Raw genomic sequence first — 26,939 nt, 5'->3', positions numbered from 1 at the left:
GGCGCAGTTTGACCTCGTGCGGCGCAGGCGGATTACTGGGGCTGGAGGCCCCGTGCAGACTCTTGTCAGCAAACACACAGGGACCGGCACGGTGCCCGCGGCGCACACAGGCGTGGAGCAGACGTGCCTGTCCACGGCCCTCCTGCACTGCGCGGGGCGGTTTCCGCAACTCCTGGACCGTCTAAACTGTTTAAGTGAATGCTATATATTCCATCTTTTTGTTTGCTTTTTTGGGGGGCCTTATTTTCCCTCCTCCGTATTTATGGATGTGGGTTAGATTAACGTGTTGTCTAGTTATTTATTTTTGTAAAAAAGCGGGCAGTGAGTATTCTGTTATTTTTACATATTAAGCATCTCTCCCCCCCCCCCCTTATTTTTTAAGCATACAATATAAACGCGATGGAATGGCCCCTGTTAGGAAAGCAGAGCACGCCATAAACCCGCGATTAAATTGCGGACTTGAGACCTGTCCCGGAAACGCATTAAAGAGTGTGGTTCCCCTTGTTATCGTTGGTACCCTCACCTCTGTAGTGTAAAAATACCGTTTCCAGTTACAGGGCTGGCGCTCACTATTTATCGGCAGAGAACACAGCGTTGCTTTTAAAGGGCTGACCCCAGGCGCACGCCGCCGCGATGTTTTTAGGCAATACCGTCTCGCAGGGGTGCTTGTGGGCCCGCAGGAACGGCCGGGGACCGCGAGCAGCGCCTTTCTAACGCGGAATGTGGGCGGGTTACTGCCCGGGGTGACCTTGCTGCCGCGGTGACGGGGGTTGGCTTTGATGCTGGCCCGAGAGCTGGCGGTGTTTGCTTGTCCGTCCTGGTAGGCTCGCAGTGAGCTCAAAGCCCGGCCCTGCCTCCGGGCAGCTTACCAAGTGTTGGCGACTAAACAAAAATCTTAAAACTGATTTCCCTTACGGGAGGCGGACACACTACTAATAAAACCAGCCGTACCGCAGCCCGGGACAGTAGTCAGTACCTAGTCTGGGTAAGTCTCGCCAGACCTCGATAGCACTGTTAGGAGTGACTGACGGACACTGATAGCATGCAAGCTGGTGTGTGGTGACGGGGAAGAGGGTGGGACAGGTCGAGAAGCGTCTCACACCCCCACCTTAACTTTCTCTCCCCACTGGTCTTCTGATTATCGATCAATCTACTCATGTCAGACTATCTCCGTGAAGATGTACGTTCCTCCATTTATGGGAGAACCTCGAAGCCGCTGCATGTTCTGCAGATTGTCAGCCCAACCACTGTACACTACGGGATCACCTGTAAATCTCTGCGCCTGCTGGTTCTCTCGGCTGTCCGCTTGTGTTCTCTTCTACAGCGCACAGAGACCCCCGGGTGAGGGCGCGCTTTAGACACGCAGCTCTACCTCCGTGAGTAGCTCTTCTTTTTTACATTCGTACATGGCTGTATTGACGCGAAGGGCGGGTTGTCGAAGGCAAGATGGCCAGTACCGAATTTATTTACCCATGTTCCCTAGGTCCTCTCGTTGGACAGGCACAGCTCCAACACCCATCTCCCCTTCTAGGCGCCTAAAAGCATTGATTGTATAGCTATCCCGGAGCTCCTGGTGGAGAGTGGGCTGCACTAGGGCCGGTGGCTCCTGCAGCTTTAGGCCTGAGAAATGGAGTACCCGCGAGGCCGGTGTGGTGAAGATGTCCCGGGGGTTAGGGGGCACCTGGGGCCAGCAGGCGAGCAGTGCCGGCTCCGCTTACTGGGGCAGTTGGCATCACTAGGCCGGAGGGTAGGTCTAGGGTGGCGAGGTCCCGAGAAGGGGGCTCCACCAAGCCATCGGCTTGCCCTGCTCGCTGGCTCGGGTCTCCTCGGCGCATCCTGCGGCTCCGGGCCTTATTAACCCGGCGTTTAGCAGCAGGATGGCTGCCGGGCCCGCCGGCTCCGCCCCTCACAGAGCAATTAAAAGGCTGCACTGGAATAAATCATGCGCGGCGGTAATCCTGTTAATAAAAGGCAGCCTGTCCTGACACTTCCCCCGGAGGGAGCGAGGGGGAGGAGGCTGCTGCTGGCGGAGGGAGGCAGTGTCTGGACTCTGACACTCCCGGGGAAGGGAGCCTCCCGCAGCTAATGATTGATCGGCCCCTCCTGCACGCACAGGCAGCGCTCCTTCTTTACACAAACAGCACATCACCCCTCCACTCTCCGAGGCGCGCACACACAACGCCCTTGCAGAGAAAGAACCTCCCTGCCTAGTCCCTTCACAGCCTCCCTCTCACGGAGAAAACCGATCAAATCCAGAGCGCCTCGAATCCCTGCTCGGCGCAACCCCTCCCCACACAATGTGCACCCATCCCCCGTTCCTGCACAAGGAGGCCCCTGCGAGGTGACCGCTGTACACGCGATATACCGCGCTCGGACTCCTTGCACTAGTGCTCCGTGCCCTTCTGTCGCCCCCGGGGGTTGTGTGGCATTGCACGCCACGTTTTCACACCTTCACTCGTGCAGGTGGCGGCTCACACCCCCGTGGGACATACTTAGCTGCACGAGTTTGCCTTAATGCCACATTTAATTTTCGCACTTTGTCCGTATATTTTGATTGCTTTGCGTTTTTCATTACAAAGTACAGGAGTATGTTGCACTGTCGTAGTGTTTAAGGTGGGCGAGTGGCTGTCGTCTAGCCACTGTGTAACGGTGTACTGTTCCACGGCTCCCACTTTGTGCGGGGTGTTCAGTGAGGATCCGAGGCCTGTAATTCTGTGTACAACCTACTGATGTTATAAAGTTTGTGTGTTCTCTGGTATTTGACGATTCTGTGATGTTTGCGCTTACGGGTATATTTGGTACCTGCATTGCGGTGTGCGTGTCCCCTGTAGTGACGCGTGGGTTTTCAGTGTTCATGCTATGGTGTGCATTTAGCGCACCTTTCGGTGCGTGTGTGTAGGTAGCGGTTTGTTTCGCTAGCGGCGTCCCTTGTGCGCTGCCCGGCTATCGCGATTACAGCACTGTTTAGGTGCATTGAGCTAGGGTTTGCCATCTCTGCAGCCCCCGTACTTGGGCCACACCTTGGTACTGATGCCCAGTACCCTGTGCTTCTCACAGTGCCACGGGACTGGCGCCTCCTCTTCAGGGTGTCATTCCAGGCCGGGAAACGAGCTCGTTGTTGCAAAGTATACGTATATTTTTTTTTTTCTGCATCGATCCTCACCATCTTGCCTTCTGTCCACAGCCTGACCCCGAGTAGCTAGCTGAAGGCAGCCCGACCCCAGCGGCCGCCATGCTTTCTGCAACTCCCTTGTATGGCAACGTGCACAGCTGGATGAGCACCGAGAGGGTCCGCATGTGCGGCCTCCCCGACGACAGGTAACTGGCGTCAGAGCACCCGGGAGGGCGGAGGGGTCCATGTGTTCAAGTTCTTACGGGGTGACTTGTGTAGTCTGTGCGGGGTTGGGGTAAATAAACGAGGTCTTTACGGAGTTTTAATAGGTTTATTTCTTTATGCTGCTGAAATAATCAGGACCATCTCTTCCATAAAGTACAATACATTTAGTTTTTATATTTTCCTTTTTCGACCTAGGGGCGCTCTCCATCAGGTGAAGGCGATCACAATTACTATTTAGCTTCTAGAAAGCCTTATCTGGTCTGCTGGCTAGTTAACGCTTGCTCCTCTAACTGAAGGAATTTCGCGATTCAGATGTGTGGCTTCCTATTTGTTGAACACGTGCCTATATTGCAAAAGCCCCCTTAAAGTTAAAATAATTCTGCTTCTTGTTAAAGTGAAAAGTTATTCTTACTTGGGGTGCAACAGATCAGTGTAGTGGAGCTTTGTGTTGTGTAGACAAATACTCAAGTAACAAGTGTGTGTGTTTTTTTTTTTTTTTTTTAAGTGTATATTATAAATCGTTTTTTTCAACCATTAGAAAAATTCCAGTAAATGATGGCGAAGCTCAGAAAAATCGTTTGGAATTGAGGGAAGATAGTCTCCTTACACACAGTATGGTAAGGGTCCATTTTATCTTCGTCAGTTACTGTTTGCCATCCTCAAAATTCCCTAAATTTTGCAGCAGTGTGTAATGCTTCCTCCGTAGTCCTTCCTCATCTCGGAGTGTTGTCCTAGAGTCACCTGAGTGCCCTTCAGTTGAAATTGTTGCCTGCCTTTTGCCTGTTCTTCTCTGGCGCCATGTTTATGGCCCCCCTGCTTTTGCACCAACCTCGTACATTAACTCGTAGGGGCCTTGAACACATAGCACCAGTTCCTACTGGCCAATCCCAAGCTCCGCCACAGGAGACGTGCACTACTGCGGCCGCGTGGGTTGAAGGCTGCAGCTCTGCTGCTTTTGCCAGAGATAAAGCTGTTCCTTCTTATTCCTTAACTGGCACCTTGGAAAGAGCCCATTTTATTTTTATAAGTTTATGAACACTTTTATACACGCGCCTTGTGCATCCCACCGTACCTTGTGCTCGCTCTACTTCCTGGTTTACGCGTGACAATTGTCAAATACTGAGAATAACAAAATGCTTGTACTTTTAAGGTCGTGGTAACTCAATCGTTTTTCTACACTTGATAATTACAAGAACTGTCATGGAGATGGGTATTGAACTGATTTTTGGATTGTCTTTAAGTGCCACTGATGTGCATACTTGAGGCTCAGTCTGGCTTAAACAGAATGGTCTCACATAATGTAGCTTAGAGGGCGTGTACAAGTAAGAATGCGCTATAAAATGTGGTTGATTTTTGTCAATCAACACATGAGTCACCCCCACCTCCTTCTGTTTTCCCATAGGTGGACGCAGCTGCAGCCCACCGCATGGACAGCCTCGCAGCCCTAGGCATGGACCGAAACGGCTTCATGAGGGAAGGCCTTCGAGTGCCTGGAGGAATGGTCTACCCCAACCTGTGTGCAATGAGCGCAGAGAAGAGCCTTGGATACACCCCTGAAAGGAACCCAGCCGACCCACTGGATGGTTCGCCGGTCTCTGTGAGCACTTCCAGTGGCTTCAGTGCGATCTACAAAACCCCTCCTGGAATACAAAAGACCGTTTCACCAGGGGAAGCGCTAGGATTGGATGGCGTGGCAGGTGACAAACAGAGCCCTATGGCTGTCAACGGGGCCAGTTACCTGCGCCTGCCTTGGGTACACCCCTACATGGACAGTACAGCGGCTGCTATGTACCCCTTCATCGACTCCCCTAACAAGTATTCCTTGAACATGTACAAGGCGTTGTTACCGCAGCAGTCCACCTACAGTTTACCGCATCTGGCCTACTCTCCTGTGTGCACCAACAGCGAGCGGTTCTTGTACCTCCCCCATCACTACGTTACCCCCCACATGCCATCCACTTTGGCTTCACCCATGCGGATTACCAACGCTTCTACGTCTCCAGCTATGCCACCTCTCGTGCACTGCCAGGACAAGAACCTGCCTTGGAAGATGGGCCCCGCTGAATCCCATGCCTACCAGCACCTCCAGCCCAAACCTGCCAGAGTCCAGTGCCCCAAGCCTACCCCCACTAGCATGTCCGCAGAGCCCGCTCTCTTGATGCCCCACTCACCACGGCCTCCCAGGCTCCACCTGTCTTCGCAGCCAATGGGAGACACCTACGCAGAGTTCCACAAGCACCTGGCCCAGATGGCATCCTCGCCTTCGGTTCCTCTGCCGAACCCGTACATGAATGTGAACAATGACTTTTCCCCTTCGAGGCTGCCCAGCAGAACATTTGCCAAAGCTCAGGATACCACGGATAATGCTCTGCAATCCCAAGGACACACCAAGAAGCCGACCCGGGACAGGAAAGACAGCAGGTCCCCTCCTGTACTCGAGAAACAAGTACCTACCAAAGATGGAGCAGACAAGCCCCTAGATCTGTCATCGAAAGTTGTTGATGCTGAGACACCAAAGTGCGAAAGCGTAAAGAAAATAGCACCAACGGGGCTGGTCCCTGGCAAGCCCGGATGCGGCCTGGTTTCATCTGGGAGGGATGTGCAGAAGGAATCTCTTTCCCCTTTAGGGAGTGGCTGTGCCACCTACAGACCGGAAATCATCAGCACAGCACCCTCATCCTGGGTAGTCCCCAATTCTAATGTTACTGATGAAAACGGTGGTAAGATCATGCAGCTAAAAAACAAAGCCTTGGAGCGAGTGATGCCGCAGCCCAGAAGCTCTTCGTGCCCGCGAATTGGAAGCATAGATGGAACTGTGCCTAACAATACAGGGGCAGTGCCAAGCGCAGGTCGCCCAGCCTCTGCATCGCCAGCTCCCAATGCAAACGCAGATTGCCCCAAAACCAACAGAACTGAATGTGCCACTTCGGTCATCCAACAAATAGGACAACCGCTGGCAACGTGCACAAAGTCTAGCAAAATTCAAAAAACCGCTAATCAAGAATCTAGTATGAAAGTTACAAGCCAAGAGTCTAGTTTCAAGACAACCAATCAAGAGTCAAGTTTCAAGGTGGCCAATGAAGAGCAGTGTTTCAAAGCAATGACACCAGAATCCAGTTTTAAACCAAATGAGAGTGATCTTCTATCTAGCTCGATGTTTCTAGCTCAGAACGATGCTTACCGGTCTCCTATCCACTATCCAAGGAGCTTTCTCCCCTACCCACTTTCAGAAAGCCTTGCTCTGAGCCATTTATCTCTGCACAGCAAAGGGGGGCCCATCTACCCTCACCCCGTTTTACTGCCAAGTGGCAGCCTTTTCCCCGGCCCACTGGCTCCTAAACCCGGCCTTCCTTACGGTCTGCCAACAAACCGCATGGATTACGTCACCTACCAGGATGCCCTGGGCATGGTGCACCCTATCCTGCTGCCACCTTCCACCCTGGATCTCAACAAGGATGAGAAGTGTGAGAGGCGATCGCGCTCGCACGAGCGGCCGAGATACGAAGACTCTGTTCCACGAAACCGGCTACCGGAGACCCCCGAGGCGGGCCCAAAACCTTACGATGCGCCGAAGGAAAAACATGTGGCAGCGCCTCAAAGCTCGCCCAGTCTACACAAACCTCTCTCCAAACTGGAAAGAAACGGCTGCAGCGATCTCGTGCAGGACACTAAAAGTGAGCTTCACGTCGCTAAAAGTCCCCTTGCACCGGACTGCAGTGGCCGAGGCAGTGATCTGCCCAAGGCAGAGCAGGGGCTGCCGCACAGAGAAGTCATTGTCATGAGGGATGAGTTTGTGAAGAAACAGGACTTCCAGGACCTTTCAAAACCTGCACAGAAGGTCCCAGTGGCAAGCTTGACTGGCCGCAGGTCCACAAGCCCCCCCCAGGAGAGTACCTGCCCTCCGCCTCCCACGGGGCTCTTCGAGACCTCTTCTAACCCATCCCTGTTTTTTGGGATCACGCCCCAGGATACCCCACAGTTCTGCGTGCAAACTGCTCACCCTGGTGCTAGCGTTTACGAAACCCTCACCAAAGAAGAAATGGACAATTTGGACATGAAGAACCGCTCCTCGAAGGCAGCTAAAAGATTAGAAAATTCTGCTGGCTACGTGGGTGATCGGCTGAAGTGCACGACGAGCGAGCTGTTTGCGGATTCAAGCCAACTGAGCCGGGAGCAGCGCGCACTGCAGGTGAGCTTCTGTTCTTTCTAACGCTGCACTGGCAAAGCATGCGGGGGTGGGGAGATGAAACTTTCACTTATGTTTAACTAGGCAGCCATGGTAATGACTTTTAAGCTTTGCATAGCAGTCAAATCAAAAGTGACCGAATTAGACTTGTGTGACCAGATCCTAACCGGTTCTGGTCCTGATAAAGTAAAGGTCGTCTGTCTGCAGGATAATCAGGCTGTCTGGTATGGGGTTGCACGCTCTTTCTAAAATCAGTGACTGGTCCACCCTATTGAAGTATGACAAACTGGTCCAGGGAGGCCCCCTCAGATCCCCAGGAGCAGACAGAGGCAACTGCAGTAAAACCCCTGGCTTCCCTGTCCAGGGCCACTCACCACCAGAGGCAGTAATCTGGACAGTTTATCGATGCAAACCCTGCGAGCCCAGTTTCTGTGAATTGTAACTCTGTGCCCCACTTTTGATGCTTCTCAAAGTGTGAATGTGCCTCACTTAAAACCATGAGGCACATTGGAGAAAAGTGACAATCCAGCGCCACGAAGTCTTTGCTTCTCACAAGATACTATTCCCATTCAGTTCCATAAGGACAGCATCTTTTCGATGTCCATTCTCTGCAAGTCGAAGGTGTGCACTCTTTAACGTGATGCTATTTATACCATATGTTACTGCACTGAGAACCTGTTGCAAGATGAGCAGGGGCCCAGCTGTCTGATATAAAAGTCGTTCAAAAATTACAAGTGCAACAGCAGATCCGTGCCCACCCGACATCTGCATGCGAAGGACTAGTGTAAAAATAGTTTTAAGGTGCTAGTGTTTGTGCAATACTGTAGTGCGCCAATATAGTGGTGTATAATCTGGCCCCAGGTTGTGATGCGCTAAGAACATTTTGATGTATACTGCTAGAAATTTACATAAATGACCCACTAAGTGCCTCTTTTAATTACTTAGATGGAAGGTTTGCAAGAGGACACTAATTTATGCCTACCTGCTGCTTACTGTGAGGTCAGTGCTTTAAACTTACTACCCTTTTGAGTACAGCTTTATTTCTATCTACACACCAAGGGTGTGCACTGGGCCACCGCCATTTCATCTTTGTTCTTCAGCTGTCCTTTTGTTCTCATTTTATGTTATTTGGTAGCACCTTTTCATTTGTGCCTTGATTTTCTAAATGGGACTGTCTGGGTTTCTGCACTGCATTTTCTTTAAGCATGCCGCTTGTTTGGTGTTGTGGATTGTTGCATTCTCCACACGCTGTTTTTTAACACGCCTATGCTATGGGGTTATTAAACGGATAGGTGGGAGTTGATATGTCTGTTGTGTGTACATACATTTATTCCTCTTTATTCAGATCATAGAGTGTGCAATTAGTTAATTGTTCAACGTGGCTCTGGAGGGTCCTCGAGTCACTAGGGCTGAAGTCTCGAGGGGTACTGATGCCCAACCTTTTCCTGAACACTGGAGTGTAATAGCACTTTATTCTCTTCCTATCTGACTGGTTTGTGCCATATTGGTTTGCCATGCCTATATTAATATAAGGTACCATACCAAAATTCAAGGGGATGAGTATATGTATTTAGAGAAAATTAGACTGAATAGTCCTTCTGGTATTTGGTGGTTATTGAGCTGTCGGTTCTAAGATGCCAGGCACTCTGGTGCGTTTTAGATTTTATTTAGGGTAGCACAGTGTAACATGACATTTGTTCCACTGCTCAGCGAGGTGTGATGCCTGAGTATTCATTCACTCGTTGCCCTTTGGGTTGCCTAGCTGTGGGAACATTATTTATCTCCGATTGCTGTTTGAAATGGTGGTGAACAGTGCATTTGGTAACTGGGATACAGTTGTATTTCCGGGAGGGGGCACGGGCAGCCGGTGTATGTATGAAAGTGTGGTTGCTGAGCTGACTGATCCCCCTGGCGGTTAGGGTCACCTGTGTCTTGTCTCTCCCCAGCATGCCATGATGCGCTTCTCTGCACTGGAGACCAAGGTGAGAGAGGGCCACGCGGCGACAAAGGACTGCGAGGGCACCCGCTTGGGGCAGGCGGGCTGGGCCAGCCCGAGAGGAGCCCAGGACAAGCCTTCATCGGTCATTCTGGAGAATGCCATGGCCGAGCAGCAGGACAGCAGCCGATGCCTGAACGGTACGTGCTCCATAGACTGTTCAGGGGGTGCAACTTGGTCATTTGAGCTGGCAGGCCAGTCACATCACACAGGCCTGTGAATGGGCCAGGACACACTATACACAACATCATAGGGCGTTTTCAAGCTCTGGTCTAGGACGGACATGTTAGGTTGGTCTGGAAAAGAAGACCCTGGATCAACGGCCCCCTGGATGAGGCTGTGCCACGGGGTCATACAAAAGACAAATTATACCCTGCACAAATGCATTAACCTGACCATCTGCAATATGAGCTTTTTCCTAAAGTGTACACAGGCTTGGCTTTTGCTGGGAGGAAAATTAAACAAAATGCCCCCCCCCCCCCCCCTCCCTCCAAATAGTTTTAGGCTCTGAAGTCTAAACCTCCGAATTTGTAAGACCCTCAGCCAGACGTTAGCCTGCAGAACAGTTATATGATCTGGATCTAATGGTGCTGTCAAGTGGTGAAGCCAGGATTAGATTTCTGGTCTCGGAGGAAATTCTGCGGTCTCTTGGCTATAAGATTTGAAACGAAGTTCTATGTCGGCTGCTTGTTCAGGGCTCGTCCACGTTGTCGTTTACCTTTTGCATACACCATTTGTGATCCCTTTTTGTTGACCTTATGTGTTTTTTAATAGTTCGCTAAAATCGTGATCAGGGTTACACAATGGTGAATCCCTGCCATCTTCACCCGTCCTAGAAACAAAAGGTCTTTACCATGGATAGTTGGGTCCGTGGGGTTAATGAATGGAGGCCCTACACACATGGCAGACCGCCTTGTGATCTGGAGTTCTTCACTGCGCTGGCAGGTTAGCCAAGGGGCTGAAGCAGCAAGCTGCCTTGAGGTAAAGAGGGCCTTGCCTTGATTTCACCCCTCCTGACCCTCTCGAGAACCTCTGACTATAGTGCCCTCAAATGGGGGTTGGGGTGTAACTGGTATGGGTTACCGCATCCCATGCAGCCCAACAAATGTTGAAATTGTTTGTTCTCCACTCTTGCACGCATGTGTCACACCTCATTGCCATGGCTCGGCCTCGGTAATCAGGAGTGTGTGCCCCTTACAGTGAAGTCATCTGTGCTGGCCAAGTAGCTTGGTCCAAAACCGCCAGAGGGACCCAATAACATCTGGTTTACCGTACTCTGCGCATGTCCTCCACGTTTTGAATCCTTTGCCAGAGAAGCCCATGCCAAGCACTCCATAAATGGCGGTCCTCTCGGCACAGCTGCGGGGCTTGGTTCTTACACAATTAGTTTTCTAAATTTCGAACTAATAGTTTTTACAGCGGTATGAAGTTTGACATACCTTAAACCTAACATTTTTATAAAGCTGATTATAAACTAAAGCTTTCTCTTTGGAATGCATATATCTATGTGTAATAATATGTATTTGTTACCCTGCAGGTGAACTTAGGACAGCGTTCAACAACCATGCCAGTCTTCACCAGGCTGCTGAAGTGGATAGCTCCCTCTTGGAAAGAATGACCTTGTATCAAACTCCAAAGGAGAAATGCAGTGAACTTTTTGGGGAGCGCTCAAGTGACAGTCCATTGTCAGGGCTACACCGGAAGCGAAGGCTTTCCGACAGCGATGCCTACCACAGCGAGAGTTGTGGGGAGACCTCCCAAGGTGACGAGGAGTCCAAGGCAAAGAAGATGCGAACTGAGAATGGTAAGCTCCTTTCACGCTTCTGTTGTACCTGTAGGGCTGAATTCCTTCCTGCTGTAACGGCTACCTTGCAAAGCAGTGTCAAGGGCGACCATTTTGTGCGTTTTTAAAAGTATATCCAATTAGCTGAATTGTTTCATGTCAGTTACTACTAGGTTTTTATTTTATGCACTACACAACACTGGCAGAACCTGGCTTGATGAGGGAGTTTGATATTAAAATAAAATAAACGCATAATCAAGCCAGCATATATGTGAAAGGAAGTTGGTGTGCCCTCTTTCCGAGGTTGGCCACACTGCATAAACAGCAGCCAGCCCTTTTCCCAGACAAAGCTCAGCTATACTTTCACAAACCCAGCCATGAATTGAAGATAAGGGGCCTCTGTGTGGTTCATCCCCTTTTACTTTAGTTATTTGGTATAGTATATTTCTTGAGTTCTTGCAGGCCCATATCTCACAGCTTCTTTTGTTTATGTATGTATTTTTTTTTTTTTAATTATAATTGTCATGTTGGCATACATGCCCATTTGAGTCCTCTACAAAGGGATTAATCCCATGGTGAGCTGAAAAGTACCACAGGGTACAATGGCAAAGTGACAGTGACTAGGAGAGGGGGTTCGGTGCCATTTTGGTACATCGGCATCTATTTTTCCATGACTTACACATGGGGGTAATTGCTAAGGGGGGCTTTGAGGGGTGCTGCGCTGGAGCGGAGAGCTTTGGGACTCTAGCGTGTGTTTGTAGCTGAGACAGCAGTGCAGCGTAGGTATTCTTTGTGCGTAGCCAAGGGGGCATCATGATTAATTGTAGTTATCTTTCGTTTAGATGACTGGCCTGAGAGGGAAATGAGAAACAGTTCCTCTAACCACTTAGAAGAGCCCAATTGTAATGAGGTGACCAACCTGAAGGTGTGCATTGAATTAACAGGGCTCCATCCCAAAAAGCAGCGTCACCTGCAGCATCTCAGGGAGTTGTGGGAGCAGCAGGCAACACCGGAACAAGCCACCTGTGGCAATGTGGGCAGTCAGGACCTGCCTGAGGCTGAAGGGCCAGCGGCCAGCGAGAAGGAGGCTATAGTCAAAGACTGGGAGGAGAACAGGCTCCGCAGGACCACCCCAGAAGTCCAAAGCACTAGGAGCTGGCTGGAGGAGTCCTTGAGAAGAAGTGAAGTGGATGAAGGTATGCCAAGGTGCCAGTGTGTCCCGATGTAACCTGCTTCCATGCGCGCATTGCATCCTAACTTTCCCTCCCATGCTTGGGATGCTTAGAGAGAACACTTTACTCCAGCCTAGCAATGGAAACAGCACCCAATCCAAAGAACACAGTAAAGTCCTTAGGCAGGCACACTCCTACATCAGGTACTGTCCCAGGGTCGAACACAACTGACTTTCACCGTAATGAGCACATTCCAGTACTAAAGTAAATGCAGGGGCACACCCACCAATACATGGATTCTGTACCAAATAGTTTGGTACAGGTGCTTTCAGTCGGGTATGTTGAGTTGGCTTTGGACTTCACTTGGGATTTACACAGACAAAAACACCCATTCTCCCCTGTTTGGACGTTCTTAAAACTATTACATATTTTACCAAATACTGTTTTCAAAATTACCGTAATCAGCCCTGCTTTCCTGCTCCAGTTCCCTGCAAGCCCATTCACGCCCTGCTTTTGATATAATTTATTTTACCATGATATGTCAGGGTAATTGAGAAATTTGACCCTCAAACCCCCCTCCCCCACCATATTACTGAACGAGCTACACCCCTGACTAAATAATGAACACACTCGCTACCAAACTGCAGCAAACGAGACACTTGATTGGTGGCTTTCATAGATCCACACCAGAGGCGCCCAAAAAGAGAAAGCGCTGGGATGCGGTAATAATGGTATTTAGCGTTATACACATGTGATTAACATTACACGTTTGCTGAAAGGGTATTTGCAAGTGTGTGGGCAGCGAAGTGCTCGTTGCCATCGCAGTTGTGGTGCGTCCAGTGTTCAGCCGCTCCACCCACTCTCCGCGTTGTAATGCACGCTGTACCTTTGCTCTACTTAGGTTTGTCTGTGTATGCAGTTTCCCTGCAGATGAAAAGCCTCTCCACTGGCTCTCCGACTTGCAAGCGCCCTGCCAGCCCCGCTCTCAGGCCCCCGGCCAAGCATCTGAGGACTGAAAAGAGCCCCAAGGGCGAGGCGCTGAGCACAGACAACGAGGACAGCTGCCAGACCTCCTCACTGCTGCAGAAGCTGTGCGAGGGCGACAAGCCAGCCGGGAAGCGGCAGTGCAAAACGAAGCACTTGACTGCGCTAGAGGCTAGCAAAACAAGGGACCCCCTGGCCGGCGAAGACACCACTGACGGCGAGAACAACGAAGACAAGGTAATAGCTCATTTCCAAGGCGTGCTTATGTAGTCAGAAAACTAAATGCAGCTCTGCTAAAAAAGAAAAAAAAAATGACAAACTGTCTGTCCATACTGAAGTGAGACACGAGTTGTGTGGATCTCGCGCGTCTAGAATAGCCTGTTCATGTGATGTTACCGGCCTTCTCCACCATCTGGTATTGCCGCCGCTTTCCAATGTGCGCATGCTTTGAGTTGCTTTTAGCTTCGGGGCCCTGTGGTGAGCTTGGGGGATGAGTCTGATCCTTGTGGTAACAGGAGTTTGCGTGGGGATCTGAATTCCAAGTTGTGCAGTAATTAATCTTATCGTATGGTTTTGTTTTGTCCCTGGTAGATTTTGGCAGATCAGACCTGCCGAAATGTATCCAGGGGCATGGGGTGATATCCTGGGGAAAAAAGCAAAACAGCGTAATACAGTGTGGTTAATACCGATGCTGCATGCTGTCTCTTTCACAAGTGAAGAACGTTGACTAGGAAGGGGTTACTAAACCCAGTAAATTTATCCCCCCAGGATAATAGTACTTACCAGATATGGGAACTATTCTTTTCTGACCTACTCATCAGTGAAACCTCACTGTCTTCTTGTTCGCCACTTTACTAAAATTGAAAACTGCCCTCCACTCTGGGACTGACTGCTTGTGCATTCTCCAGAGACCACAGTGCTCTAACAAACAGTCCTATCATGAATTCCCGCAGGGTATCATCATCAGGCGGTGCAGGCAGCAACAAGGACCTGCCTCAGACAGCGAGTGCTCCCCAGCCAAAGCGAGTGAGCCAGAGGACAGCCTGCCGCATACACCTTCATCAGTGCCCTTCTCCATACCCGCCACCCAGCCTCCGCAGCCTCAGATTGCAGATGGCGCACCAGAAGTTACCCCAAGCCGCCCCATGCCACCTGAAGCACGCAGGCTGATTGTCAATAAGAACGCCGGAGAGACGCTTCTGCAGAGAGCAGCTCGCCTGGGATATGAGGCAAGTACTTTGTTTTTGCTTAATCAACTCTGAATTGCACATATTGCAGGCTACCCATAATGTGTAATTTCTGCAACAGGCCAAATTGTTCCGCACACATGGTGGATTAATTGCATTGTACTGTGTTGCGAAAAATGATTATTAAATTAACTGTTTTAATAAACAGTTACTGGTCTGCCCTCGACCACATATGGCTTCTGTAGCTGTATGGAATGCATTCTATTTTTTTCTATATACTTTTTCTTTTACCCACTTTCAGCATGAAGGTTTGTGGTAGAAACGTAGTTTGGCTGGAACTGTAAAGTCTAGCGTGTGTATTTTGGAGGCTACAATACATCTGAGCATTTTCCTATTTCAAACATTCTGAACGTGCATGTGCCTAATTTATTATAGTGAGCTAATGACACTGCCTCTTTCCCCCCGCTTTTACTATAACTGATGTTTTCAGAACTGTGCTAGGCTATGCTAGCAGCTGGGAAAATGTCTACTAATCAACAGGAACCTCCACCACCTAACTTTAAGGTTTTCTTAATACTGAAAATGTGTTAGTATAAAAATGAAACTTACCTGATATCCTTTCCTCGTGGGCAGCAGGTCTTTGAGGCCATCCTCGTGTCATTCCATTCGGAGGCATCATTTTTCTTTGTTAGGCATCAGCGGTGAGGTGTCCTTCTATTTCCAATGATAGAACATTCTATGGTTGGTGTTGTGGTGCCGTCCTCTCTGCTTTCTTCTGCAGTTTCATCACTGTGCCCTCTCAAGCAACTCTTGTTTGGGTGCCTATCGACCTACATGGTTATGACCCAGGCGGTGACCCCCCCCTCCCCTATGTTCACCTCTGGGCAACCATATTGGCACATAGTCACGTGACCAGGTTTCGCTCGGCTCTGCTTACCAGTAACTGCTGCCTAGGACGTTAAATAGGTGCCAGGGAGTGAATGGCTTAATTCCTGGTACACACACACACCGTGCGCGTCTCTTGGCCACTGTATGCAAGGAGCGGAGGATAGCTCGGTCCTGGGGCCTCTCTCATTCCTCTCCGCGTCCAGCGCTTCACGCTCCCTCTGTGAGCTGTTGCTGCGGCGGGGGGGGGGGGGGGGGGGGGGGGGGGGGAGGAGGCGCTGTGCGTGTGATGACACATCCGGAGCGAGCGCGCGGGAGGCCCGGGGACGGGGTCCGCTGGTGCCTGGCGGCGCAGGCCTTGTCCGGTAGCGCGCGGGGGACGGAGGTCTATTGATCCCTGCGCCGACCCGTCGGCGATGACGTGCTCGCCCCGCGGTCACGTGACCGAGCTGGCGTCCCGGGGTGGGGCGCGCGCCTCATTGGCTCGCGCTCTCCCGGTCCCTGCGCTCGGTTCCCTGCGGCCTCCTGGGCACGGACTCTGCCTTCAGGTGCGTGGGCATCCAGGCACGGGCTACCGGCGCGGAAACGGCCAAGCACACCGCGCGCGTCTCCCCCTGGCGTTTCTCCGCTATGTCGTCCCGATGTTATCCCTCCCCCACCCCTTCCAAAGCGGGCTGCAGTGCTACACGCTCGCGGATGGCAGGCTGCTGGCAGCCCGCCACGGGCTTACTCTGTGCGCTGTGTCAGAAGCATTTTCACGCCTTTGCTTTGCATCGCTCGCTCTGTCTGCTGGTGAAGTTTCAGCCTATGCAAGTCTGCGTGCCGAGCGATGCTGGCGAGATATTTACCTGCGCATGGCTGTGTGGGTTGAGCTGGTGCCGCGGGGGGTCTTTGTGTACTTTGCAGCACCCTTGTACTTGGAATAGATGAGGCTGTTTTCTAGCCTGCTAATGTAACAAAAAATTGATATGGATGGATAGTTTTGGGGGTAGGGCAACTGCAGCTCATTACAGCCCTTAATGCCAGTGCATATAAGCGCCAAGGAAGGTGTTGCATTTATTATTACAGAGAATATTCCCTACTTTTCTTAATTGGTTTTCAGTCAACAAGTGCATGAGCTTGGCAAGTAGACATGGGAATTCCGAATTAGATGATATCACCAGGTGGCTGCCCTACTTATTTCTGCAGTGGAAACAGCCTGCACCTCAGCTGTAAAGGTCGTAGACGGCCCTTATGCATCAGCCTTGAACCCCAAAGGCACCTGATGACCCACTGCCGTGCTAGTCACACATACAAACTAAGCTACTGATTGTCCCCCTTCTCCCCACCCACCACCAACACCACCCTCCATTAGTAGGCCTAAAATCGATGTTCTGAAGAAGGGGACACTATCGAGAGAAAAGATCCCTTCTTGTATCCAGTTTGTGAAGCCCGATCTTTCCTCAGTCATGATGGGGAAAGAACTGAGACAAAATCACTTTCTGATCTTTGTAAGGAGGAGAGTTTACTTTCAGAACCAAAGATAGACGTGGATGAAGGACAGTATTATACTCAAAAATGTGTAGAAAGGAGCATAACCCATCCAAGCTTTCTCAGTGAGGTGACTGACATTAAGAATTAAATAGTTCTTCCTTGTGCCAATGTTGACAGACTAGAGGCTCAGGGAGAGTGATATCTTTAAACGATTTCAAAACGTAAGACATATCCCAGGAAGGAAAGAAGGGTGCAGAAACAGGATGAATAGTAGTATTAAATCCCCTAAATAGACTTCATAACTATTTCCTCATCTGAGATATTTCCGCAGTTTTCTCCTGAAATCTGATAGCCACCCTCTGGATCTTTAGTGTGAAAACTACCAGTTCCATGTGAAAACAATCCAGGAAAAAGGAAAGTATGCTATCCAGGTCTACAGTCTGATTTAATTGCTTAGATGTACACAGCACACTGACTTGTGTCAGAAGGAAATTGAAGGAAACCTGTTGCAAACTGCAAAAATCTGTGATGATGTGGATAAATTGGAATGTATAGCTAAGCGTCTTGAAGGTCCGTTGCTGTCATGAAATCCTGGCTGTGGACTAACAGAATGACGCTCTACAAAGTCACCAGTTTGAAAAGAATAGCCTCTACCCACATGTTAATTCTCTTCAGATCCAGGATCCCCTGTAAGACACTGAAGATTTTAGGACTAAAATCATGATGGAATAAACTCCTTGCCCATTCTCTTCTTGAGGAACAGAATTGATTGCTCCTTTTGAGGCATTGTCCCCTTCCCACAGAGCCTCAACTGTCCTCTTCGAAAGACGAGTAAGGATGGGTCACGAGTCTGGGGGAAGTTCTGCCCCATCACGTTTGAGCTGGCCAGAAATCTTGTGAGGTTCACAACTACTGCAGCTTTAGCCTCACTTGAGTTTTTTGTTTTTTTTGTTTTATTCAAGAGACTGGTGAGTGGCTCTTTGGAGTCAGACCTCCCTTACTGTATAGTGATGCAAGCAAAGAGGTCCTAAGGGTATTGTGGTGTGGTGCCTGACATAGCAGCAAAACTGTGCCATTCTGGTAGTTTCTGTTAGGCTGCAGACGGGGCTGCATTCAGAGGAGGCACAGCTGCCTTAGTCCAACCACGACCTTCAGGCCCTTCCCTTCCCACGGCCTCCTGCAGCATGGGGCTGGTTTGAACATGTGTGCCAGGGTTGTTTAGTTTTCAGTCCAGGCCTGACACTTTTGAGCATGTGCTGTAGAAGGCTGAGGACATTGTATTCTTGGTGTAGCTCTGGGGTCCAAGTAGTATGTGCCCCCCCCCCTTCCTTTCTTCTGTTTGAGTTTGTTTTCTTTTTTAATAGTGTCTGGCAAGCTACACAGACTTCATCTATGTAATCATCTGTATACACCTAATGTAGGCCAGCAGTAACTAAACGCCCTTTGTCTTTGCAGGAAGTGGTCCTCTATTGCTTGGAGAACAAACTCTGTGATGTCAATCATCGTGACAACGCTGGCTATTGCGCCCTGCATGAGGCATGCGCCAGGGGCTGGCTGAGCATCGTACGGCACCTGCTGGACCATGGGGCGGACGTGAACTGCAGTGCGCAGGACGGCACCAGGTGAGTGGCTTTATTGTACCTGATGGAAGGGCAGAGGCGACGCGAGATAGATGTTAAACCTTCGATCGAAGGGTTTATGTGGTTAATGCACATGTATTAGACTTCGGGGAGCTGAGGAGGCTTGATTTGGGGTGGGGAGGGCTGCACCCAAGTCCAGCATGGAGAAATATATGTAGAAGTGGATAGCCGTCTTGAGTCCCTGATATCGCCTAATGCCCTCTTTGCTTCTGCAACCTGCGTTTGGTATTTCTTGGTATTGGGTTTGACATTCTTTCTCTCGTGTCTGGCTGTCACGGTGATTATGTGGAGGAATGCTTTATTCCTAATCAAACGGACATTTACAAATGTTAGTCCTGGTTTCCGGGTCTGGAGGTGGGAGAGAGCCGAGCTGACCCTCATCTCGTGAAGAACAGCCGCTGCGGATTATGAGCACGGTGTCCATGTATCACACAGGCAGACCCTGCGGGGATGGTCCACGGCGGAGCACTGCACTTCGTGCCAACCACGTGCCGTCCGCGCCCTCCGGGTTAACGCGTGCTAGCTGCGTGGAACGTGCGTGCTAGGTCCGCCCTCCAGCTTCCAACTGCTGAACGGGAAGGACAGATGGCAGTGCCAGGCGAGAGCGCGGTAGACACCCGCTTTACAATTTACCCCCAACAAAAAACTCGGTGCGCAGAGACCGGACTCAAGGCTGTCTATGCTCTTTAAATCCTGTAGAAGATGATTGCAGTGAACCTATCCATGCACTGTGCATCGTTTTGCAGAGCATAATATGCCAAAATATAGCATTATGAAGTGTTAAGAAGGGCCAACCGTCATGTTCCTTCCTTCTGCAATAGGTCATGGCGTTTTTCATATATATATATATATATATATATATATATATATATATATATATATATATATATATACACACACACACACTAAACTTCAACTCGTCAAGTTATAACTGTGCCGTAAGTTAAAATTTACATTGAAGAGGCCTTTTGAGAAAGTTTTCACCCCGTCTAAGGACTTTATTTTATTTTTTATTATTATTTTTTAAAACCTGGAATCTGTGTGAGGCAATAGTTTACTCTCATGGCTGTTTTGTGTGCAAAAAATGTAATTTGATCCTTGCAATGTAGTGATGAATGTGACTATCCGTACAGTTTCTCCAAATAAAGTGCATTTCAGCCATGAAAGTGAAAAAAATATTGCGAAGTTTGGTATATTAGCGATCTGGTGGTTTGCTGTACAGAGCAGTGCAGATTTGGAGGGCTTGGTGAATTGGAACCGATTTTTGTTAACCTGCCCCGTAGCTGCTTCAGACCACTGAGCCATATTTAAAGCGCTTAGGTGCTTCCTGCCACACGTGGCTAGTCCGATCAGCCACCAAAAACCTCCGTATTGGGCTGAGGTGCAGTAAATGGACCCTAGCTTTCCGACTGACCCTTCTCGGTGTGACTGCCTCAGAGCCGTTGTTGCCTGCCTCTTGTTACACCTCGGCATTATTTTCCTTTTTAAAGATCCACTGCGTCGCAAAGTGCTCTGTACCAATTATTGATTAAAAACAAATCACCCCCGTGTTAACAACAATGGCGTAATGTCTCTATAAATCTGTTTAATGGGCTCATTACAGCTACTTTGCATGGTGACGTTGCCAACACAAGCGACCGGGAGCTTGACCAGCAGCGGCTTTTTAATCAAGCCAGGCTCTGCACGCACCTGATGGCTCGGCTCCGTATATATTTATCGCTAATGGGGGATAAATCAGAAATTGAATGTTTTTTCACACAGTCTGGCTGTCTAAAGGCCTTGGCGCCATTTCAGCCGTTGTTTGGTGTGAATGTTTTTCAAATGGGCTGGTCATCTCGTCATTAAAGCGCCTTCCTATTACCCTTCAGTGGCCAGAAAATAATATTTGCTAAAGCAATCACATGTTCGGCGTAGGCACATTAACCTGTTGAGCTATCTTATCAGCTTGGCCTCATGCTTTGCAGAATGGGCAGTGCGGTTGGGGGGAGAGGGAGTCGTTAGTTCACATGGATTTGTACTTCATGCCAGTTATAGTTCACGCTGAGCCTTTCTTACAATGTTCCTTTTGTCTTTTTCTTTACTTAATGCTTGTCGATATAAGTTATGATCTAAATGAAGCCGGTGATACTTATCTGGTGGGGTGGGGGTGTGAGTAATTATCTGAACACATCTCTAAATGCACGTTTCTCTCTACAGGCCGATCCACGACGCAGTAGAAAACGACCACTTGGAATGTGTGCGCCTCCTGCTCTCCTACGGCGCGGATCCCACGCTAGCGACCTACTCGGGCCGGACTATTGCAAAGATGACGCACAGCGAGCTGATGGAGTCCTTCCTGACAGGTGCGTCTCACGAGTCTGGTCTGCGACCACACCAGGTGGCTAAGTGTGCGTGAAATTTCAAGATCGGCATGGAGCTGGTGCGCGGCTGGGCCACATCTACGACGCAGGGCCTGAGCTATAGCTCTGATAACATAGAAGGCGGGGGGTTGGACGGGGTCCAGCCGACATTACTTTTAAAATCTGCATATATGGCAGGCCCGAAAGAAGTGGAAACCCGCTGCTGATACTGGTAACCAGTAATACCATCCCTTTGAGGCAGTGAGCCGACAAGGGGGGCGGGGCGCTCGGACCTGGAAAATGGCGTCTCCGATGACCGGGAGCCACTTGGCAACAATAGCCCTCTCTCTGAACAGTGCAAATCATAGCAGCTCTTTACCGTTCAGAGACGCGTGATGCGGAATCGTTGCCACATTTCAGGGGGGTGGGGCTTCCTGCTAACCTCCCAGGTTGCACGTTTGTTCTTTTACAAAGCCTAGAGAAGTATGTTATGCCTGCTGGATCATACGAGTTCTTTGCATGGTCCGCTGGAGTGCGGACCGCTTTGGGGCAGGCCCAAAGTTTAGGACTTTCTCAAGCAGTTTCACAGAGCGAAGGCATTCTTTCGGCTGCGGGCCAGCAAAAGATTTTCCCGTCTCAGTTGTGCTAAAAATATTTTCTGATCGTGATGCAAAACAGGTGCCGGGACATGAGTGGTTGCACATGGCCGAGCCCCAGTTAATTCATCTGTTTCCGCATCTGGTAGTAGACAGTGCCGAGCTGCGGCCGGACTTCTTCTGCCATTTAAATACTTGCCGTTGTGAGTGCGCTGTGCATATGGTGCTGTTACACCGCTGTGCACGGTAGTGTCAGTAAGCAGGATAGCAAACACTGATGCAGATAACGCGACCATATCAACTCGCATATACCACTCACACAACTGTGCATGCTGGTGCGTCTTGGGTGGAGCCCTGAGACGGGCTGTTACTGCCTTCTGTAATCCTTTCGCACCCGCTCGGAGAGATGACCTTTGTCCATGGCTCTTCGATTCAGCCCTTCGCATTACATGCTGCAGTCTGAAATGTTGTGCCAGGAACTCCTACCTCCTTGGTACAACCAACAGCCATACCTTCCACCCGTTACCGGCGTCTGCAGCAATACTTCCGCCTTCTGTTACATGTGTCCCCCTATTGGTGCCACACCGTGGCACCTTTGCAACTTACTAGTGAACCAGTGGTGCCACACTTAGACATCTGTCGCTTGCTAGCGTCTCTAATGCTGCCAGACTAGCACACCTCCACCCTCATTAACACTGATACACTTCCTTCCCTTTTTACGAGTGACCACAGTGGTGCCACACTGATAGACCTCATACCCGTTTTTTTTGTTTGTTTATTATTGTTGACACACTAACGCACCTTCATGCCTTACAAGAGTATATAATGTCGCTCAGGAGCACACCACAGTGCCACGATCTGTAGTGACGCCACACTAACAACTCCGTGGCACTGGCTGTAATGATGCCACCCAAGCACACCTGTTACTGGCCTCAATGCGGAACATTCCGCTGCTCAGCACAGGTCACGCTAATTACCTTGGGGAGGGCGGGAGCCTGCAGTTACTCTGTCCTGCCCTTGTCAGAATGAATTCAACACGTCTCGCCGCTCTTCTGAGCTCCTCGACGCGGCTGCTAGGCTGAAAAAGCGCCTTATTGTTACCAGTGTCAAGAGGCCACAAACGTTCAGGATCAGAACCAAGGCCCCCCCCTGCACCCCTCCTCCTTTCCGGGGATGAACTAAAAACAAGGCAAGTTCCCCTTTTATTGAAAGCCAGCAGATTTAAGACCACCAATTAAGACCTCGAAGTCTGAGAGTATCCCAGGCGGTGGATGTAAAATACCTCATCCGCATGGTCGTGCGCGGGGGTAGTGGGTATATGGGGGGGGAGGATAAGGGCAGGGCACAGGGGGCGCCGTAGTGTTAAACTGCCTGCACTTGTACGGCCGCGGCCTCCGCCAAAAACCGTCGGAGACGCCGCGGGCCAAACCCACCTCCCCTCCCCCTTTAAAAACAAAAAAATAACCTAATCTGGCGATGCTTGCTTATCAGCAAGTGGAACAATTAGCAGTATGATTATTGGGCAACAAAAAACACGGCCTGACCAGGGTAACACAAACAGGACAGCTCTCCTCACTAATTAGAGCAAGAATGTCCCCCAGGAAGGCCTAACTTGTGATATCTTGGGCTGCTATTTAGCTGCTGGAGTAGTGCTTGGAGGCAGCCTTAACACAACCATTGAGTGAGTTTCCCACCTCGGTGGGCCGTGCATGGTGTGCTGCTGGCCTGCTCTGAATGGTGGTGTGCAGTCTGTGCTTGCATGTTGGGGGGGAGGGCTGTGTTGGCGCTTGCTGTGACGCCGCCTTCTCGGTGTGCTGACGTCTTGTTCTGACCCGTCTGCCTCTCCCTCCTCTTCAGAGTACTTAACTGACCTGCAAGGCCGCGGTGGCGACGAGGCTGGCGGCTCCTGGGAGTTCTACGGCAGCTCTGTGTGTGGTAAGTGAATGCAGGCCTCGCTTTCTGTGAATGCTTTTCGGCAGGTTCCTGGACGCGCGGTGTTAATGTCTGTAGGTCTGCCACCAGTGGAGTAGCTGAAACTCCGACGCTAGTGCAGTGGTCGCCCCGCACTCCGTGTTGACGTGTTTTTCCGTCTCTTTCCCTAGAACCGAAAGATGAAACCGGGTTTGACGTCCTGGCCAACGCCCCCGGCCCCAGCGACGACGAGGATGGCTGCAGCGACGTCTTCGAGTTCGAATTCTCCGACACCCCCCTCCTGCCCTGCTACAACATCCAGGTGTCCCTCTCCCAGGGGTGAGTAGCGCTCCGTGACGTGTCAAGGGGCGGGAAATATAGCGGGTGGAGGAGATGCTTACATTTATTTCTGTCGCAGGCCCTAACCTTTCGGGGTCCTGGCGCCTGCTTTGTCTCCCCTAATGGCCTCTTATGTCCGTTGTCTGCAGCTTATCGAATGGCCGCCATTGTATCTGGTGGGCACCGGGAGTTGTTTTAGTGTTTGCGCTGGCCCCTAAAAAAAAAAAAAGAGACGTGCAAATGGGGCTTATCTTAAGTATTCGGATAGCAGTGGCCTTTATTTCCACTGGGAGTGAAATGTGCATTGTGCTGAGCAAGGCTTTATTGGTGTAAAGCGTACGAGCCGGCCCTTTGTGCTGTTTCCGCCCTCTGGACAATCGCTGGGTCATGGCTTCCTTGGGTCCGCCTTAGAGAGGAGGTGCGGCCTCCAAGGTCACACGCTCGCGCGCTCGTTGCTAATCCGGTGCCAAACTGCACATACCGTTTGTTTACAGGCGATCTCAGCGAGTCATTAAAGTCGGAAAGTATCACTAGATTTAAACAACGTCAAACATCCTGGTGCAGCGTTAACGACTTCTGTCCTGCCTTTGATTACTGTACAAATATAGCAACCACCTTTTAAAATAAAAATTAATGCAGCTACTTGATTAAACATGACTAGTACAAATGCACTCGTCCTGGGTGTTTAAAACCATATTACAATTTATTTGGATCCACCCTAAAACTTTCTGCTTATGGTCAACGTGTTTCTTAATCGCCAGCCCCTAAAGTAACTTTGTCTGAGTCTGTTTGGCATTGGGTGTAATTTTTCATGTTCGACTTTGGCACTGGTAGTGCAGACCAATTCCTTGCACGGTGTGGCTCGAGTCTTACCATGCAGTGTTGGGGGCTCACAGGACTTTGTGGCTGGCTGGAGATGCTGCTGCTGGCCGCAGCCTGTGGGCGGCGCTGCAGCCCTAGCCCGCCTCAGGTTGACACTAACTGTCGCTTTAGGTTTCACTGGTTGCAGTTTCCAATCAAAGCCCATTTGAGGGCGAGAAAATCACGATTTTTTTTTCTTCTTTTTTTTTCTTCAATAATGGTGTTCTCTTGTGCACGCACCTACGCTGTGCGGGTTCAGAAAGTGCATTGTCTTGTGCCTCGTGTAGTTTAGTGTTAATTAAGTGGTAATGTGTGTGACATCACCAGAAACTCAAGTTGTCTGTTACCAGCCAGAAGAGGTGCACAAACGAAAGCATTTCACGGCCTTTAGTACAGCCTTAGTTATGTTACTAACATTGATACTGCGCCTCCCCCCTCTAACGTAGCACCAACGCGCTTTGAAGCGTACCCTTCTGTGGTCCATCTCCGAGTCAAAGTTAAATACAGAGGGTAACAGTAGAATCTGACGTTAGCCCAGGCGGCTTGAATCTGGCACTATTTAGGGATAATTAATTAATATATAAATTATTTCATGTGTACGTTTATATTTCATAGGCATTCTAAAGTTAATAAAATGTGTTTTTTCCTCCCTCCAGACCTCGGAACTGGTTTTTATTCTCCCACGTACTGAAGCGGCTGAAAATGTCACCTCAGGCCTTCCGCAGCAAGTTCCCTGGCGTAGAAATCGTCACCATCTCGGAGGCCGAGTTTTACAAACAGACGTCACTGAGTCATCTGTTCTCGTGCGCGAAGGACCTTGAAGGCTTCGACCCCGAGGGCAAGGAGCAGCTGGAAGTGGTGGAGTTTACAAGTGAACTGCAGGCCCTGCTGGGCTCCTCTCTGGAGTGGTTACATTCCGAGGCGCGCACCACCTGGTGACGGACCCGGGGCCGGACCTGTACATAGTTGGACTAACACTTGTACATATGTGCCATGAGGACACTCTACCCTGTACAGAAAGGACACTATTGGATCTGGAAACGTGGCTCCTTTTGTTAAGAGGAATTTCATGTCCCGGAAGAAGGACTTTGGGAGAAATTTTTAAGACTATAAAAAAACTACGTTTTTAACAAAATATTATAAATATTTCCTTATTTTTCAATGCACACACACTTTGGGATACATTTTTGTTTTCACTTGGAACACGTCAACTTTTAAACCACATTGACTTTGCTTCATACAAAGCACTGATTGCACAGGACATTTTGTTTTTAATAGGGTATATGATCAAAGTCTTGTGGTCTGTATGGAAGACTCAAAATGTATGGTTGTACCTGCATTTAAAAAGGCACTTCATGATATTTTTATGTTTACAAAATTACCTGCTTTGGACAGGTAAGTGGTATTGGATGTAATCCAATAATTTTTGTACTTTAAAAGGAAAAAAGAAAAGAAAACATCATATACCAATTAGTTGTTTGAAGTTTTGTATTCTAATTTAAATAGCTGTGTAATTTAGTTTTCATACATCAGAACTGATTCTTTATATATAAATATATATATATATAGCGTGTAAAGAATATATGTTTCAATATTTTATGCCCTTATTTAAAAGAAAAGTACCTTTAACTATTTTTTCTGTACTTTGTAAAATATTGAAAAAAATGTAACATAATGTTGAGTTTATTTGAAACGGTGTGTGTATATATTAAACATTTTTTTGAAATGTGTCTGCGATTTAGTGTTAAATTCGTAAACCTCAAGGACAGCAGGAATTCTTACGCATGGGTACCTGTTGTAAGTCAGTTATCCAGTCCTTTGTTTATATTTAACCACAAAGAAACAAGACAGGAAACACGTGTTGTAATGACTCCATATTTAGCTGTTACATGACTTCGTACCAGTTAAATTATTCACAATACAGCACTTTGGAGTTTTCTTGTTCAAACGAGTTGTGTAAGTAGGTGATATGTGGTACCTGCAATAGGGCGGTGAAACCAAAGTACTTGAAACCAGAAAATGGATTTTGAAAGAGTGAACTTAGGGGGTAGACACATAGACCATATATTTTGCCTCAAGTGGAGAGTGAACTTCCCAGAGTAGGTGTTGGAACAGGAAGCCAGAACTCATGAGGCTACATTTAACAGCGCTTTTGCAGAGACACTGGGCACCCTGTGTTCTTCAGCGGTTACCTTTGCGCCTGGAACTGCCACTTTGGTGACCTGATGCCTGCAGGGGTGATGGGTTCCG

General features: G+C 49.4%; 2 protein-coding genes across 9 annotated transcripts in view; one reads left to right on the top strand and one right to left on the bottom strand.

Moving 5' to 3' along the window:
* The window catches only part of LOC138249957 (HAUS augmin-like complex subunit 4), a 401,626-nt gene extending 385,865 nt beyond the window's left edge, over positions 1-15,761 (bottom strand). The window contains exon 1 of the mRNA XM_069204230.1: positions 15,255-15,761. Coding sequence (XP_069060331.1) covers positions 15,255-15,324 — 70 coding nt within the window. The 5' untranslated portion in view covers positions 15,325-15,761. The remainder of the gene's footprint in view (positions 1-15,254) is intronic.
* The window catches only part of BCOR (BCL6 corepressor), a 52,293-nt gene extending 25,874 nt beyond the window's left edge, over positions 1-26,419 (top strand). For 4 of the 8 annotated variants that reach the window (XM_069204220.1, XM_069204222.1, XM_069204223.1 and 1 more), the window contains exons 2-15: positions 3,185-3,318; positions 3,876-3,954; positions 4,740-7,526; positions 8,469-8,522; positions 9,470-9,659; positions 11,057-11,323; positions 12,145-12,498; positions 13,376-13,695; positions 14,412-14,687; positions 18,459-18,625; positions 20,840-20,985; positions 23,436-23,513; positions 23,681-23,828; positions 25,346-26,419. In XM_069204220.1, the coding sequence (XP_069060321.1) occupies positions 3,233-3,318; positions 3,876-3,954; positions 4,740-7,526; positions 8,469-8,522; positions 9,470-9,659; positions 11,057-11,323; positions 12,145-12,498; positions 13,376-13,695; positions 14,412-14,687; positions 18,459-18,625; positions 20,840-20,985; positions 23,436-23,513; positions 23,681-23,828; positions 25,346-25,628 (5,235 nt within the window). In that variant the 5' untranslated portion in view covers positions 3,185-3,232 and the 3' untranslated portion in view covers positions 25,629-26,419. The remainder of the gene's footprint in view (positions 1-3,184; positions 3,319-3,875; positions 3,955-4,739; positions 7,527-8,468; positions 8,523-9,469; positions 9,660-11,056; positions 11,324-12,144; positions 12,499-13,375; positions 13,696-14,411; positions 14,688-18,458; positions 18,626-20,839; positions 20,986-23,435; positions 23,514-23,680; positions 23,829-25,345) is intronic. The other 4 variants (XM_069204229.1, XM_069204228.1, XM_069204226.1 and 1 more) reach the window with 4 other exon arrangements.
* Positions 26,420-26,939: the final 520 nt, after the last annotated feature.

Source organism: Pleurodeles waltl, chromosome 8 (genome assembly GCF_031143425.1).
Source record: "Pleurodeles waltl isolate 20211129_DDA chromosome 8, aPleWal1.hap1.20221129, whole genome shotgun sequence".
NCBI classification, from domain to species: Eukaryota; Metazoa; Chordata; class Amphibia; order Caudata; family Salamandridae; genus Pleurodeles; species Pleurodeles waltl.
The sequence above is the reverse complement of the archived record's forward strand: the minus strand, read 5'-3'. Positions and strand labels throughout refer to the sequence as shown.